This window comes from Pantherophis guttatus, chromosome 1, assembly GCF_059756535.1.
Source record: "Pantherophis guttatus breed Tessera chromosome 1, ASM5975653v1, whole genome shotgun sequence".
In the NCBI taxonomy this organism is placed as follows: Eukaryota; Metazoa; Chordata; class Lepidosauria; order Squamata; family Colubridae; genus Pantherophis; species Pantherophis guttatus.
This window is the reverse complement of record NC_142063.1, coordinates 128,989,111-129,007,492: the sequence shown is the minus strand read 5'-3', so window position 1 is coordinate 129,007,492 and position 18,382 is coordinate 128,989,111. Positions and strand designations below refer to the sequence as shown.

The 18,382-nt window shown below is 40.9% G+C and overlaps 2 protein-coding genes across 3 annotated transcripts in view; one reads left to right on the top strand and one right to left on the bottom strand.

Moving 5' to 3' along the window:
- The window catches only part of LMLN (leishmanolysin like peptidase), a 46,044-nt gene extending 38,252 nt beyond the window's left edge, over positions 1 to 7,792 (top strand). Inside the window, exon 17 of the mRNA XM_034423283.3 lies at positions 7,249 to 7,792. Coding sequence (XP_034279174.1) covers positions 7,249 to 7,283 — 35 coding nt within the window. The 3' untranslated portion in view covers positions 7,284 to 7,792. The remainder of the gene's footprint in view (positions 1 to 7,248) is intronic.
- The window catches only part of LOC117669128 (glycerol-3-phosphate dehydrogenase 1-like protein), a 64,592-nt gene that overhangs the window by 15,753 nt on the left and 30,457 nt on the right, over positions 1 to 18,382 (bottom strand). For both annotated transcript variants that reach the window (XM_034423315.3, XM_087881786.1), the window contains one exon: positions 12,913 to 13,136. In XM_034423315.3, coding sequence (XP_034279206.1) covers positions 12,913 to 12,953 — 41 coding nt within the window. In that variant the 5' untranslated portion in view covers positions 12,954 to 13,136. The remainder of the gene's footprint in view (positions 1 to 12,912; positions 13,137 to 18,382) is intronic.

The window sequence follows — 18,382 nt, the reverse complement described above, 5'->3', positions numbered from 1 at the left end:
TTTTAAAAAAAGAGAGAAATATGAAATTGCAACTATTTATATGATTCATAGAAAGACCATACTTTCTTACAAGTTAATTGATTGTATTAAATAAAAGAAAAAGAATATACATGCGACTCCAACAATATGATGTACTTTAAAAATAGAAAAGAAAGAAGGAAGGAAGGAAGGAAAGAAGGAAGAAAAGAAGGAAGGAAGTAGTGTTTTCCAACTTTTTTCAGAGCAATAAAATACACAAAAGTTACAATCTCAATCTTTTGCTTTACATTTCTAAATATTTCAAGCATCTTGGGAGGGAGGGAGGGAGGGAGGAAAGAAGGAAGGAAAGAAAGAAGGAAGGAAGTCTTAGAAATTACCCTTGGAATGTTCGAATTTCAATTTTGCATTGAGCAGGTTTTGCATTCTATGGCCTTAATTGCTCCCTCTAGCTTTAGGATTCTAGGAAAACTTACTGTTACTCAGTTCTTATGAATGCAGAGTCACTTTGCATAATAAGATGGGCAGCATAGCAATTTAATAATTAAATAAATAAAGAATTATGAAGGAGACCCAAGTTTCTATTCATTAACTTATTCTATAAAGCATCTATACTATAGAGTAGAGGTCCCCAACACCAGTCTGTGGACTGGCACTGGGCTGCGGCATGCCAGTAACCGGGCTGTGCAAATAAACAAAACGCCATCTGCGTGATGCAGGCAGCACATAAAACCATACCCCCCTCTGGTCCATGGAAAAACCGGTCCCTGGTTCCCAAAAGATTGGGGGCCGCTGCTATAGACTATATCAACTCTGTTTGTCCAGTTGGATGACTAACATTAAGGTGGACTCAGTTACAGTGGTGATGCATCCACTGTAAAAGATCAGGTTAGGGACAGATCATCACAGGGAAATGAAATGATTGATTAATCAATCAATTGGCCAGATGACTTGCCCCTCATTTTCCATTGCTCATGCCTGCTGTACTATAGTAGATCATACCTAGAATCACTTTGAGCCAAGCTCAATTGGAAGGAGATTTTTACATGATTTATTCAATAACTTTCAGGTGAACTAATATCCACATGCTTTATAGGTGCATATGTTAAAGAAGAAAAAAACAACAATAGCAAATTGTGGAATTCCTATAACTTGGGTAGTAACTTTCTCTTTTTGCTATATGAAGCTTAACAAATTAAAGCATTTACCAAGAAAACAATCGCAAAAAGCTTAGAATAATGGCTGTTGCCAAAAGCTAATACTGTACATATTTCAAATGTCTTTAAAGCTGTTTTTTTGTGACTCATAAAAGTTTGTTTTAAAAAAAAATATGTAGGTAATGGTGTATTTTATGCAGTTAATACTTTAAGGGGCAAGGCTGATAGGAAGAATTCAGGACGTATACTGCAAAGCTCAGCTAAGAAAAGGCAAATTTATCAGAATTAGATCTCTTTCTTCATAGTTCTTTCTTTTGTGTCTCTGCCAGATTGAGCAATGTAAACAGAGTTTGCTTCATAAATGATGAAGGATATGAATTGTTCCTTTAATATTTGTTAATTAGTTGTAATCTACCAATTGAACTTTGTAATATATATGATAACTTGCTCTATCTATTAAAACAACGCAGACAACTCAGTTGAGCTGAGGGACCAAATCCAAGGTCATGCCTCACCTTCTGATTTAGAGAACATTGAGGAGGAGGACTTATCGAATGAATGATCTCACTCCCTACTTTGAAATAGAGGAGATGTTCTAAACAACTAGATAGGCCAATGCTGGCGAACCTTTTCGGCAACGAGTGCCGAAACGGGAGTGTGCGCGCACATGGGAGCGCCAGAAACTGGAAGAGCAGCTCCCCGGCATGTATGCATGTGCCAGGAAGCTGTGCTTCTGTTTTTTTGGTGTGTGCTTGCAATCTGGTCACCTCGTCTTCCAGTTTCTGCTGCATATGTGTGCGTGAACACCAGATGGCCGACGCACACGTGGGTACCAGAAGCCAGAAGAACAACGGGCGACGGCTGGCATGCCCAGAGAGATGGCTCTCCGTGCCACTTCTGCCACACGTGCCATAGGTTTGCCATCACAGAGATAGGCCCATACATTGTCTTTTTCAAGAGGGAAAAAAGGTGGAATGAACAAAACACCATGAGGAATAGTTGGTACCTGGCCTCATCTGTGCCTTTAAGGGGAAGAGAGTGATGGGAGGCACTCCAGCTGTAACAGTCTTGAATAGGAGCCTTCAAACTTAGCTACTTTAAGACTTATGGTTTAACTCCCAGAATTCCCCAGCCAGCATAGCTGGCTAAGGAATTCTGGGAATTGAAGTCCACAAATCTTAAAGTGATCAAGTTTGGAGACACCTGGTCTTGAAAAAGGACAAGAATTTTGAGGAATGAAGATGATCTCTCTTGTAAACCCTGAGCCCAAATAGTTCAACAATAATATAGCTTAGACTGAAAGAGTAGAGGTCCCATCCTCAATATTAAATCTTTATAATGGAATTCAGATTCTACAAGGTTTATATTATAGAACAGATTTATTTATAAGCTTAGTATACATATGGTTCCCCAGTAGGATTTAGGAGACTACAGGTTATCTTGTCCTTATGTTTGAAGACAACATACAGGGAATAGCCATAAATTCAAGACACACATCAAAGTTATACACAGACAGCTAAAACATAATATGTTTCTAATGAATAGCTAGAGTAATAAATTAGGCAGGCATGTGCAAAACAAAACACTTCAAAAAATGTAGCAAATTGACTATATAGAAAACAATATATCTCCTGGATGCCTCTCTTGGTATCTCTAAGCTCCCTGCCACATTGTCTTTTTTTTTAATTGTTTTTATTCAACGTTTACATCTTTAAATCTTGGTTACACATTTACAGCTTTCCAATACCGGCATTTTTAGTAATATCCAATTTATCTTTCAGCCAACTGTATACATATACATTTTGTTTGTTACATACTTATTCTTATAATCAATACATTTTATATAGATAACTACTACACATTAAATATAACATTCCATTGTAGTATCTTCCCTTTTGCTATACACTATCCATTAATTTTAGATTCCTTTTCCAGCCAATCATACCATCTTCCATGTTTCATAATAAATCGTTTCCTCTCTGTCCTTAAGTTCCATCGTTAACTTATCTGATTCTGCACACTCTAGCACCTTTTTTATAATCATTGTGTTTGTTGGAGCATGTTGTTGTTTCCAGCTTTGGGCAAATGAGATTATTTGTTCGTTAGTTAATTAGCACAGGCAGAACTGCTTGAAAAAGTGTGAGGGATAAATCAAGATGTAGAGGAAGCCACAACAGAAACCTTCTTTTGATTTCATTAAGTGTATTTAAATACATTGAATTCATTATACTTAATATTGTTGTATTTTCAATGTATTGAATAAGCATCTCCGACTTCATTGCACATCCTAGATTTAGGGACAACTCCTGGAGGGATCCTGTGGCATCTCAGCCAGGACTAGCAAGGATGACAATCCTGAAAGTTTCCATCATTAAATTTATGTGAATCTAAGAACCACTGTCCCCCCCTTTTCCCCAGGCTTCTGTGAAAAGGAAGATGGGTTGATTTAATTAATATAAGAGGTGCTAAGTTTGCAGAACATCTGAATAGCTTCCTTGGAATTATATTCAAAGCATTCAAAGGCCAGGAATCTAACTCTTCTCTCATCTAAATGTTCCTTGTACATTCTGTTTCTTATCAGCACAACTTAGACACTGATGCCAACAGAAACTTGGCAAGGAAACAGCTCTTTCTCTCCTTCATTTTTCCCCTTCTTCAAATTGACACCCATAACTGCTTTACATATATGTGGCTTTATATACACAGTGTTGATTTAAATGGATAAATCTAATCCCATTACGCTTCCTTTTGTCCTCCTGTGAGAAGAAGCATCTATTCATATGACAATAATGAAAAGGAAATTCAGGAATCGGGAATTCTGGAGTATAGTAATTGGGGATGATGATGCAAAACCAATGAAGGGGGAAAAGCATCTTATAGATGGATGCTTTTCAGTGTTAGACTGAATTTCTCCAACTTGCACAATGATGATAGAGGAGGAATTAATGAAGTAAGAAATGGATCTCTCCAAAAATCGCCAGTTTTCTTTTTTATATTTTAACTCATTGTATGCACCCCGTGGAAAAACGATCCTGAATTTCAGGCAACCAGTTCCAATGATTATCAGAAAAAGAAAAAAAATTCTGCCTTGATTATTGCATTCCTCGCTGTTCTAAGATAATTTTCTTATTTTTTAAAAGTCAACCATTGGGGTTGACTAGTTTTTCCTTCAGTTAAATTTAGTATATTTCTTGAGTAAGAGGTATCCTGCCATGGGTGTCCATAGGGTATTGTCAAAAAAACTCAAGATGGCAGCCACAATATCTTGGAGGAATTCTGGACAATGCGCATAAAAACAGGTTAAGGTTTGATTGCACTGTTATGGCTGCCATCTTGATTTTTCTGACCGTACAGAAGGAGACCTCTATACCCTGTTGTTCATACATCCCTAACTTTTGGCTTTCAAAAATTAGTCTCCTGACTTTCCGATAGGAATAACTGTTTCTCAACAAAGGCTGTTATGTCTCAAATGAAAGTAGGCAATAGGGTAGCCAGATTCAAGGATTTCTTATACAAGCATATTTGTCAAAGCTCTATCACTTGCAATATGTAAAATTTGTAACCTCTTCAAGAAATTCAGGATTTCTGAGGGGGAAGGGATGGCTTTCAAATGAAGCAACATAATTTTCATTGTGTCATTGTTACAATACAGGTAGTCCTTGACTTACAACAGTTCATTTAGTGACTGTTTGAGGTTACCACATCACTGAAAAAAGTGACTTATGACTATTTTTCTCACATACAACCATTGCAGCATCCCCATGGTCACGTGATCAGAATTTGGATGCTTGCCACTGGTTCATGTTTATGGCGGTTGCAATGTCCCCGGGTCATGTGATCCCCTTTGGAAACCTTCTGACAAGCAAAGTCAATGGGGAAGCCAGATTCACTTAACAACCATGTTACTAATTTAACAATTGCAGTGTCACTTAACAACTGTGGCAAGAAAGGCAGTAAAATGGGACAACATTCACTTAACAACTTTTTCACATAGCGGCATAACTTTTAGGCTCAGTTGTGGTCGTAAGTCGAGGACTACCTGTAATCATTTGCTTCTTATTTCTTTTGTCATTCAAAAACCAAAGTTAACTCCCTTATCCCTGGTTGGTCAGGATAATAAGGTTGATACATGTAACTTGAAACTACTTTCATACAAAAAGATTGTTGGTCAAAGTCTCCCAGAAACGAGGGGTGTGACTTTACAACAGTGGTGGGTTTCAAATTTTTTTACCACCAGTTCTGTGGGTGTGGCTTGGTGGGAGTGGCATGGCTTGGTGGGAGTGGCTTGGTGGGCGTGGCAGGGGAAGGATACTGCAAAATCCCCATTTCCTCCCGATCAGCTGGGACTTGGGAGGCAGAAAATAGATGTGGGAGGGGCCAGTCAGAATTTTTACTACCGGTTCTCCAAGCTACTCAAAATTTCTGCTACCGGTTCTCCAGAACTGGTCAGAACCTACTAAAACCCACCTCTGCCTTACAAAGCTATTAAATGTAGATAGGGTTCATGGGGTGAGGTGAGCTCCATGGGATCATGTCCTTCTGGGTAAGGGAGATAGAAGGACACCAAATTTCTGGAACTGAGGAAGAGAAACTAAACTTCAAGCAGCATGCAACAATTTATTAGGTCTTGTCATCAGAGTATTTCTTTAACCCCCAAAATTGTTGTTAGAGTGTATAGCTGAGTAATCTTTTCAAAAATGTTTGGGGGAAAAAAGCCTCTCTTGCACAAAGACACTGACCACGTGTTTCTCAATAGCTGTTCTCTTGCTAAAGAGGTACAATATGCAGAGTTCATGATCTTTATACAAGATTAGCTATTTCATATTTAGAAACAGCTGCTGGTTGGATCTAGTAGTTCTGCCAATTATTTAATCCTCAAGCAAAGTATAAATATTAGCTATCAAACTCAAAACCAGATTCATTTTTAACTAATTCATTACCACAGATGATGAATTATCTAGATGCCAATCAGGCCTGATGCAACTCACAAAACATCCACTTGGTGTATATTATTAATATCAGCCTGAGTTGACCCATTGTAGGATCAGCTGAAAGTTTTGGACTGTAATCTACTACAGTATGCTGATTCCATGGTAGGTTAATAGATTGATTGTAATGACTTTTCAGTTTAGACCAAGGAAAAGTGACCGGCCCAAAGTGATCAAGCTAGCTTTCCATGCTTTTGTAAAACTAGGATCAGGCTGACCCAACTTTATCACTGCACTACCTTTGTTTTTAAGTTCTTATGTATTACTGGAAAAGATCAGATTGTTCCCTAAAAACAAGGTCATAAAAGCCAAAGAGTTTCATATGCTAATTCAAGGCAAGCCACCATTTTGTGTCTGGAAATTGCAATTTGAGAAAAAACTTTTACATTTTGGGGGGGGGTAGCTGATGGTGTGGGTGCAGGGCAGTGATACCTGAGCAGACAAAGGAGAATCTTTAGTACTTTGCCAAATTTGTAGGGTTTGGGACTTTTATTAAAACAGCTTAAGACTATTAGAAATCTAAGGCACTTATTATGCATCTTATTTTTTTAAAAAAAGGTAAAATTGTGTACCAAGATGATTCAATGGTTTTTGCTGAACAAAAAGGACTGAAGACTGTATGTGAATCTCTGGCCAGAGACCATTCAATGCTGTGCTTAAATGCATAGACAGACACATTTTTAGAAGTAAATTCCAGAATTTAGTTTTAGTAGGTGACGGCACCTGAATGGTGCTATATGGGCTTGGAAGCTAAGCAAAGCCGGGCCTGGCCAATGCTTGGAGATTGTGGGAAATTTCATCATTGTGTTAATGAAGTTGTTCAACTCAAGGGAGAACTTATCTTTGCCTTCCTAGACTCGAATCGCTTCTGCATCTCCGGTGATTGGGCAAAGATCATCGGTAGCTCTCTTCGTTGTTATTGATTACCTCAATGATAAGCAGTGTGTTTCCGTCATTCAGGAAACTTATTTTTTTTATAAAATAGGGCCTTCTGCTGTACCAAGGGATTGCCAGAGGCCACATCTAATTTTTCAGAAAAAAAAAGGGGGGGGGAGATATTAAAAATTAAAAATTGGGGTTTTTATTTTAAAAGTTTGTTTGGCCTTTTTCTTTGTTTTGTTTTGCAGAATGGGTGCCCTTATCTAGTACACCTTGCTCCTGATTGAAAATTTTCCTTCTTCTTGGATGACCGCATGGCCAACTTTAGAGGTTAGCCCTTTCACTGATGACCTCTTCAGTTTGTACACTCAGAAATCTGCTACAAAGAGAAAAGACCCAAAGAAGAAAGAAGGAAGCTTTGCAGCTAGTACCAATATTGAGACTGGAAGGACGACTTCCGGCTGATGTTGTGGCGAGATCAGAGGTGAGGAGTGGGTCTCCATGCTCCCATGCCAAGTTCTCTCCATTGGAGGGCTCCAAAAGGAGCTAAAGTCACCCTATAGGGGTGGTGAAGAAAAGATGTGTGCCCTGCAGGTCACAGAGAGCAGCAACTCAGGACTTCTTCCCTCTCCTCCACAATGAGGAGAAGAGGCAGCCATCATGGATGGCTGCCATGAAGCTGGGACAGCCGTGGCAACAAAAAAATGTGCAGGAGTGGTGTTAGATGAACAGTGACTGGAGCTGGATGAGAAGATTCTTTTTTATTTAGACCCTAACTTTAAAAGAAAAAAAGAGGAAAATCAAGGAAAAGAGACTCTTAGAACTATTTCTTAAAGCGGTGAACAACCATAGAGAGAAAAATCCTAGACCCAAAAGAAAGGAACTAAGGGGAGAAAAGCTTTAGCTTTTAAAACATAAAAAATTGGATTTTTAAACTGGGTAGGCATTGTTTTGGAAAGGCATTATAAAACGCTGGAACTATCTACTTGAATACCTGATTTTATGATTACTGGAGACTCTATTGTGAGAATATGGCAGACTCTTAAGTAAAGTAAAGTGACTTTTCATTTGTGGAAAGCTGCCTGGACTACTTAAATGGAACTGATTAATAATCCTGAAATATAAAGAACTATGATTACTGAACTTTCTGAGGCGCAACATTGGACTTGAATATATTGTTTTTGGACTAATGAGTAAGATTTCAAAAGAAATGCCATTGATGTTTCAAAGCATTAGGGATACAATGACAAGAATCACAGAGAGATAAAAGAACCTATTGCAAGGCATAAATGGGAAGATAGAAAATATCCTACAACTGATAATGAAGATAAAAGAGTCCAGGAAAGAGAGGAGACAGCAGAAAGAATAGAGGAAAAGATAGAACAGACAAACCAGCAAATAAAGCAAGAAGATGAGAAGGAGAAAACAATGAAGATAATAATGACTGATGAAATAAACCAGGGGGAAAGTACCTTAAGAGATTTAAAAATGGAATCAGATAACCTGGAAGATACTTTTGAAAGGGAGATAGGGGCGTGGGTGGACACTGGAGACCTGGCAGCTTAGGAGGATAGAGATGGGAGAAATATTCAGACTGAATGGTGAAGACACAGATGCTGATAGAGACAAAGATACAAGAGAGGAGTATGTGAGGCAAGCTAAAAAACAAATAAGAATTGAAGTATTAAAACGGCAAGAGATGATGGATAGAAAGGAATTTTTATTTATTTTTTTTTCTAATATAATGATGGCCTGATTAAAAACTAGAATAGAGGTAGAAATAAGAATACACACCTTTATATAAAGCAATAGTTAGATGGAAAGATTGGAGGCTGAAAGATGGTACTATTAGATATGTTTAAATAATAGGATGATTGGTACTAGAATGGAGTACTGAGACTTTGAATAACCAAACAATGAAGGACTATGCCTTAATATAATATCTATTAACACTAGGATTAGTAAAGATGGCCTGACTAGAAGCTAGAATGAAGGAAGAAATAAGAAATATTAGCAGATATAATTTTTATATAATAGAATATAAGTAATAACTAGATGGAAAGATTAGAGGTTGAAAGATGGTATTACTACGTACACTTAATAATATCATTGTCATTAAAATGGAACATTGAAATATTGAATAACTACTCTAAAACAAACATGTATATTAATACTAGGATTATATAAGTTTGATTAATGTAACAAATATTATTATTATTATTGCTATTTGTATCAAAATGAATTATACCCAGAGGCCACACTGTTCCTGTATTGATTTTGATGTACCGTGTTTCCCCGAAACAGAGTTCCTCACTGTTGTGTCCAGAGAAACATGCTGTAAAAGAAAAACCTTATTGCGAGTTCAATCACACCACCCCCACCAATTTCCCTGGACACAACAGTGAGGAAAGCGACGGAGCTTGAAAGGAAAGACCTGCGTCCTGCTTCTTGCCTGCCCCACCTGCCACCCCCAAATTGCATCCCTAAAGGGGGTGGGTGGCTAAGCAAGGGGCAGGAGCCCTGCCATGCCTGGCGAGGGGGGGGGAGAAGAGACAGCAAGGGGAGCCACATCTTGCTCCACGCGTCTTGCTTCTTCCCCGCCCCACTTGCCGCCCCTCTCGATAAAGAGATGGTGGGGAAGGGAAGCAGCGAGGCTGCTGTTGCCATTGGGATGGGGTGGGATGTGTTGAGCCACTCAGCCGGTGCAAAGAACAGGGAGGGGAGGGCATGTCCACCCTCCTCTGGCCTCGCCTCCTCAACTCATTTTGGTTGCGCGGCAAGCAACCAGAGGAAATGGCGGGACCGGCTGCGCATGCATGTAAGTAGTTGGTGGGGGGCTTATTTTGTGGGGGTGGCTTATATAATCACATGCGCTGAAAAGCCCGATTGGGCTTATCCGGACATGTCTTATTTTCGGGAAAACATGGTATATTTAAAAACAAAAATCCAATAAAACTTTTGTAAAAAATATTGAGACTGGAAGGACATGGAGCAAGTAAACTGGAGGAAGCTGGAACACCTTATCATCAGATCAAGAAGGTCTATCAGCTGCTGGGCAAAAGCCTTCAGGCACCCGTAATGCATACAGTTACATTATTTTCTTCAAGACCGAATAATTATTCAAGCAAAACAACACTGCCTTCATAATGTGGATTTCTGGGAGAATGGCCAAACTGGATGTCTGGTTAACAAAGCTATTCTGTTATATAATAGAAATGTAAAGCTTTATGTAAACTGAAAGATGATTAACAGAGACTTCATGAAAAGAGCAGGGTGGGGTAAACTGAAGAGAAAAATGGATTTGATCAGTGTAAACATTATTAGAGACTCAGCTTGTAAATCAGGTATTAACATCTGAAAATATGTAATAAGTGTTAACCCATGGGAGATTGCTGCCTGGGACAAAAAAAAGTTTATAATCAAGTTATTTTGGGACATGGAGTTGAAAGAGCTGACAAGCAGATATCAGAGAAAGTTGCCTCACTCTATCTAATGTTAGAACTTCTCTATTATTTTTCTGTTAAAGTGCAAATTTCAAAAACTCACTTTAAGCTGACTTTCACATTAACCAATAAGTTTACAAATAAATAAATGATATATATTGTGGCTGCAATAATCCACTTTGTTGTTGTTGTTGTTACTTGTGAAGTCATGTCTGACCTATCGCAACCCCATGGACAATGTTCCTCCAGGCCTTCCTGTCCTCTACCATCCTCTGGAGTCCATTTAAGCTCACACCTACTGCTTCAGTGACTCCATCCAGCCATCTTGTTCTCTGTCGTCCCCGTCTTCTTTTGCTCTCAATCTTTCCCAGCATTAGGCTCTTCTCCAGTGAGTCCTTCCTTCTCATTAGGTGGCCAAAGTATTTGAGTTTCATCTTCAGGATCTGATCCACTTAGCCCCTTCCAAAATAAATCAACCATATCCTTCCTAATCCCTTTTTTGAAGTATAGGCACATTTCTGGATTCAGAAGCTAAGAAAGCTTGGGCCTGGTTAATATTTATTTAGATAGGAGACATATAGAGCCGTGATGGCGAACCTATGGCACGGGTGCCACAGGTGGCACGTGGAGCCATATTGGTGGGCACGCGAGCTCAGCTCCGGCATGCATGCGTGCGCCGGCCAGTTGATTTTCAGGCCTTCTGGGCCCACCAGAAGTCAGGAAACACACTGTTTCTGGCCTCCAGAGGGCCTCTGAGGGGGTGGGGAAGGCCGTTTTTGAACTCCCCAGACTCCTAGAAAGGCTCTGGAGCCTGGGGAGAGTGAAAAATGGGCCTACCGGGCCTACCGTGTCATTACGTGCCAAAAGCAGGGGGAGCATAGGGGAGGCGCGTAAAATTATGGATGTGGACACATATGTGTGTGACCCCCAACTGAATCTTCCCCGCTTTTGGCACGCAATAGCAAAAAGGTTAGCCATCACTGATATAGAGGATACTAGTAAGCTCCATTATTTTCTTCTTGTTTTATTCCATCCCTGCCTGTCCTTTTTTAAAAAATTGTAAATTAAATTGTAAATTTTCAGTTGCTTGGATTCCCCCCTCCCCACCCCTGTAGCTCTAGATGAATAGCACTGTTAATCCAAAACAGAACCAATGTCTCCCTGTCCCATATAAATCACCTGGAGTGGATCGACTTTTACAAGAGATGTTTTATCAAAAGGTTGTCATGACAAGACAGTTAAGTTTGCATTGCACTTCTCTCTGGGGTTCTCTTCAAACTCTTTAAGAATATATTTGATATCTCAGTTCCAATCCTTGTAAACACCTTCAGAGGAAATTTAATATCCATCTCTATATAGTGTCTTTATGTATCATTGTCATAGATATCATTAAACTGAATTTCTGCTTCATTGTGATCTTGTGTCAAATACTTGTTTTTCAGATTCACTCATCTCAAGTGATTATTGGGGTCAACAAAATTATAAAGAAATGAGGGAGGTTCTTGAAGTTTGTGAAGGAAAGGTGCACAATATTATATAGTTTAATGAAATAGATGGAAATATTTAAAAAACCCATGCTCATCACTAGGCTAGAAAGAACATTTATTTCCTGAGTGCCTGGTTTTGTAGAATAGTAGATAAAGGGTACTCAAAGAATAATTTAACAATCAGAAGTCTGGGAGTATTTTAAAAACCAACACATGCGCAGAGGCACAAGGTTTCATGAATCTCAATGTAAGCGAGCAAGAATGTGTGAATCCCCAAAATAATTTTGTACATGGTTGCAATTTCTAAGTTAGCTAGTACCACCCTCTGTACTTCCTACATTTCATTTCCCCATCGGCCCACTATTTCCTCCTCTCCCCCCACCCCCACCCCCACCGCCAAAGACAGATGTCATCCTGTCCAGGAAAGCAGAGACCTTAATAAACGTGTTAGTTCTTAAGAGGCCACAAAACATGGATGATTTCACTGCAACAGACCCCAGTTGGACCCCGGCAGGAGGCCGCCCAAACAATATTCGGTGCTCCTAGGTGGTAAAGGAACGCGTAACTGGGGGGGGGGGATTGTGTGGAAGGTGTGGCTATTTTCTCAGGTGTGTGATGATCCTCGGGGAGACCGTAGATTCTGCCTGAAGAGTGATCTGACCAAGAACTGGCCGCCTATAAAACTGGCGACTTCCTTTGTAAAAAAAACAAAACAAAAAACGATGCAGTCCTCGTTCGCCCTGATCGCCTGACAGGGGAGGCTGGGATCAGTTCTCGCTCTTTCGCTTCATAAAAGAGACCAGAGGCGATCTTTCTCCGCCGTCCCCACTACCCCAACCCCCCCAACCACCCCCCCCCGGAAAACCTCAAGCTGAGCTCCCGGGAAGTGGCAAAAGCAGGGAAAGAGGGGGGGCTCTCAACAGGTCTGATACCCCCTCCCTCCCCGCCTCCTTTCCCCCCCCCTCAGTTGCCGGATCCTTACCAGTTGCCGGATCCGATGATGCAGACCTTCAAAGGAGGCATGGTGTCGGCGGTGTCTGACGGTCCGTGGTTGGGATCTCTCGGCTGCCACCGGCTCACTCAGCGTCGAGTCGTGCGCTCCTCCGCTTGGAGCGCCTTGACGGTGGCTTTGACACCCGCCCACCTGGAAGCCGCGCCCGCCGCCTCGTCCCGTAGATCCAGCCCGCAGGGGAGGGAAAGGCGGCCCTGCGGACCAACGAGAGAAGAGCGGGATCAGAGCGAGCCCGGAGACCGAGGCCCGAGAAGAAGGCGGGCTCGGTCTCCGCTGGTTGCCCGCGGTTGGAGCCAAGCGTCCCCAAGGGTGGGATCCTGGAGGGGGAAGAGGAGCAGCCGAGTGGAAAGGAGCAAGAGCATAACGGGAAGAGGGATGTGTGTGTGTGTGTGTGTGTGTGTACAAATATCAAACACGAAAGGGCTGTTTGTGTCGCCTTTTGAGTTTTGTGCCTGCTGGGGAGAGGTGGCAAGGAGGTAATAACCATATGTGGCCAAGATATGGCCAGGAGTCCAAGGGTTCTCTTCCCGTTAGGGAATGTGGTGGTGTGTGTGTGTGGGGGGGAGGACTCTCATTGTATTAAGAGAGCGGCAGAAGAGATTTTTGGCTTAGTTAAGGCGCCGCTAGGTAGAATGGGCACAAACACATACTCGGACACACGCAGACCCTGCCAAGAGCAACAGCACACCCTCGTCTTGGGGGTCGAGTGCCAGCTGTGCTGCCCCCTGCCTTGAGTAACGGAGCAGCCAATGGTTGCACACGTTCCAACTTTCTCCAGTGCCGTGGCTGCGAAAGGTGCGAGAAACAGATGTGTGTGTGTGTGTGTGCTTGAAATTATTCGCGCCTTTCGTGGTTTACTTTTATTAGCTATCGATTCCACGAAGGTTGGACTTTGCTGCCAGGAGTCCCTGGGTCTAACTTGGGATGGTGCAATTCTTTACATTCGGAGAACCGGAGTGGAGTTCACTTTTATCGAGGCAATCCTTCTGCTGCGGAAGAATGAAGGTTTAAGCATGTTTTTTTTTTTAAATTGCAATTTGTATATTTCAATCGCAAATGTCTGTTCCAAAGGATATTGACTATTCTCCAGAAATACCAGATACTTTGTATGTTAGATTTATATCCAGCCTTTTCCCCCAAGAGTTCAAAATGAAATCTTCAAGTTATATAAGTACAACAAACCTCTGAGGAAGATTAGGTTAAGAGGAAATTGTCTCAAAGACACCAAATAGGTTTCCAAGCCTGAGGGATTGATTTCCACCAGTCCAGGGGTGAAATCCAACAGGTTCTGGAGAACCGGAAGCGGAAATTTTGAGTAGTTTGGAGAACCAGCAAATGTCACCTCTGGCTGGCCCCAGAGTGGGGTGGGAATGGGGATTTTGCAATATCCTTCCCCTGCCATGCCCACCAAGCCACGCCCACCAAGCCACGCCCACAGAACCAGTAGTAAAAAAAATTGGATTTCACCACTGCCCCAGTCCTAGTTCAACATCTCAACAATCACACTATACTGAATCATTGCACAGTAAAATTATGTTGAATAATTAAAACTTCTATTGGACAGCATTTCAAACCAGTCTTCTTAAGGGAAAGTCTTTTGCAGATACTGATTTCAGCTTAAATATTCTTGAAACTAGATGGAAGTATTAGATTGAAAGATAAAGAACATACCACTTCTGAAAACCAAAAGGCAATGCACATGTAATCTCAATTATGTGTGCTAATCATTTGAATCTTCAAAGAGTGTACATCTCTGTACACTGAACTTTGGTTCCTCAATCAGTTAAGATTGCCTCTGTGTAGGAGGGCTGCGACAGGATGAGAAATAAATTTGCGCAAGAATGATAAAATTAATCTCCTGGGTTCAGGGGCCACTGCAGTTCAAACAGAATGATTCATTCCAAAGTAATTTTTAAAAAATGAGTATTTTCTATTTAGGTGAAACATTTTGGAACTTTTGTCTATATAACAATTCTTAGTTAAAGCAATTCAACTTATTGTCCTATAGCAATTACATCCTACTTTCATACTCTGGGCATAAAGAAAAGGCAGGGGTATGTCTCATACGTCCTGTTTGTGAACTTCCCATGTTTACGTATGGAAAAAGAAGAGAATCACCACAGATCCTTTCATCTAAAACAGCAAAACAGCTCTTACTTTCTGAACTCTGAAATTTGTAAAGCAACAAAGCAGTTTGTAATTGTATCTTTAAATCTGTGAACATTAGAAGACACCAGTGGGATTTTTTTTCTTTTTCCTGGTATTTTCCTGCAAATGCAGAGCCAACAACTCAGTGTTGATCCACTGGTTGCAACAGGAATTGATTGACTGTAGTGTCTCCAGATTCTGATGTAGGCTGAGAGAGTGTGATTGGCCCAAAGTCACCCACCCTGCTTTCATGCCTAAAGTGGGACTAGAACTCAGTTTTGTGGTTTTTACCCTGTGCCTTAAAAACCACTGAATTATCTAACACTGGAAGACCCCAGTATCAGCCTATGTTAAGGCTGATCAGTATCAACAAAGTCATTTTCTGCTGAAGCTACAACACGTTGCCTACAGCTTCTCCTCCCCCAGTCTAGATTCTAATTTCCAACCAACACAATGGAAGTATGGTTGATTAGGGAAGATGAACTAAGGATTGGGACTCAAACAACCTTCTACTACTTGGCATCGCCATGTCTGCATGCCTGGAAAACCGATCCAGACTATCTGAAAGCAAAACTCTGCTTGTAGAGGATTTTACTAGAGGAAGGATGAGAGAGATTTCTTTTTCTCTTTCCCTATCTTTTAGATTCCTGGTCCTGGGGATTTGTTGTCTACTCTGACATTTTCAGAGAAGCATTTATCTGCACCATTTGATGGCATTTTTATGTCTCTGTTTTTTTATTCTATTATAAAGGAAGGCAGGTTGGCTGGATGAGTCATAGGGTGCTGTTGTAACACCAACAGTTAATTAGCTTGCGGGGGCACAAAAGCTACCCTTTCTTTAATCCCACTTATTAGGACAGGCTAGCTGCGATAAAGAACCTGTAAAAGGCATTGAGAAACAGGGCAAAGGACAGAAAACATTGGAAGAGAATTCACCGATTAGCTTGAATGCCAGCCACACTGACATCATTTTTCTGTTTGGTATCATTTCATTCAAACACATTTGTTTAGTTTAAAAAAAAAATATTTGAAATTTCTTTAGAAACTTGATCTGACATGGGAAAGGAAATGCCCTTACTGAGTGATCTAGAACCAGTTTGGTCTAGTGCAGGGGTTGGCAACCTTAAACACTCAAAGAGCCACAAAGGTCCTAATCAGAAGCCCCTCATTCAATTCTGGAGCTGACCGGAAGTCCGGTTCCCCCACCATAGAGTCTCCTAGCGCTGCATCTTTTTTCCTCTGCCAACCAGAAGTCTGGTTCCCCCACCATAGTCTCCTCCTAGTGCAGCGTCCTTTTTCCTCTACCTGTCCTAACCAAAAGCCCTATCAATTGTGGAGTTGACCAGCGACAGGGAGCCGCAGAAGAGGGATGAAAGAGCCACATGTGGCTCCAGAGCCATGGGTTGCTGACCCCTGGTCTAGTGGTTAAGGCCCCAGACCATGAGTTCATGTCCTGTCTTACCCATGAATACTAGGTGGGTGATTTTGGGCCAGTCAATCACTCTCAGACCAGCCTACCTCACAGAGTTGTTGTTGTGAGGAAAATAGGAGGAGAAAGGTGCATTGAGTATGTTTGCCATCTTGAGTTATTTGTAAAAAGAATAAAGGTGGGATACAAATTGAATAAATAACATTGCGTTATGTTGAGGTGCTTGTCTTGTCTTCACAGAATCCTCAATTATTAAGCTTGGCTGACCTCTTTAGTATCTAAGTCCCAACTGGGGCATCCAGATGCTCTCACCTGCCAAATCCATGTCTCTCTATATCAGATTAAAGTTGCCAGTTAAAGAATCCAAACTCTGTTTCCATCAGTGGCTAGAATTTTACATTCCAGAAGTGGTTACAATATAAAATATGTCACAATCTATCCCCTTGACATCCTAGCCAAACTCTTTCATTCAACTATTCTATTCATATTATATACTTACACTCAGGATTATAGTTCTTTTCTAGAGCCTTTAATATCAAAATTCTTTAATATTGCTTACTTAGCCCTTGAGTAACAGGAATAAACATCAAACTTTAGACACTTTCCCCCCACCTCTTTCAAACATTGCTTTAGATCAGGGGTCTCCAAATCTGGCAACTTTAAGACGTGTGGACTTCAACTCGCAGAATTCCCCACCTGGCCAATCTTAAAGCTGCCAAGTTTGGAGACTTTATTTTAGATAAATGGAAATTATAATCCACATTAATGGCTGCAAATATGAAAACCAGAGTGTGGTGTAGTTAATCCATGTTAATAAACCTGAAACAAGCAGTTTAACTTTTATGTTTGTCTGGTGCCCATATTTCAATAATACACCTGCAAATTAATGAGGTGTTGGGATAGGATTATGTATCTCTATACACAATAATTTGCTAAACCAAAAATGGAATTAAATAATATGCCAAATTATAGAATGTACTTTACATACAATAATGGCTGGATAATAAACCAGAACGAAACAAGTGAAACTGATGAAACATCTGGCAATTTGTCAGGCTGAGGTGCCCTCTGGGCATATGTGAAAAAGGCAAGATGGTCCAAACTGTTTGTTATGTCCCTTTTACCTTTTTATCATATTCATTTTTTAAATTTTGTATTACATTTATATTCTACCTTTATTTTCTGCAGATCAAAGCAACCTATGCACCTAATAGAGCCGTGGTTAAAATGCAGTATTGCAGGCTAATTCTGCCGACTGCCAATAGTTCGATTCTGATCGGCTGAAGGTTGATTTAGCCCTCCATCCTTCCAAGGTCAGTAAAATGAGGGCCCAGATTGTCAGGGGCAATAGGCCGATTCTGTAAACCACTTAAGAGAGGGCTGTAAAGCATCATAAGGCAATATGTAAATCTAAGTGCTATTGTGAATTGCTATTATTATGCTACCTCCTATTTTTCCCATAATAATCCTATAAGGTGGGTTGGACTGAGAAAGAGTGACTGGCCCAAAGCAGGGGTGGTATTCACTTACAGTACATTCGCTACCGGTTTGTAAATGTGAGCACACGCAGAGCGTCAAAAATGGGACATGATGACGTCTGGGCGGGTGGGCGGAGCCTCCCACAGCTGCCGCTACCGGTTTGTCTGAACTGGATAGAACCAGCTGAATACCAGGTGTTAAGTATTGAATGAACAAGCGCAGGAACCAATCAGGAGCAAATAGCTGGAGCGGGAAATTTAAAGGCACGTCAGTGGCTGAAGCCATGGACAGATCCATTTAAAAGGGGCTGCTGCAGCTCGCATTTGCCATTGCTGTACTGGAACTGAATAAACTGCTTAAACCGCCGAACGTGTCCTGCGTCCT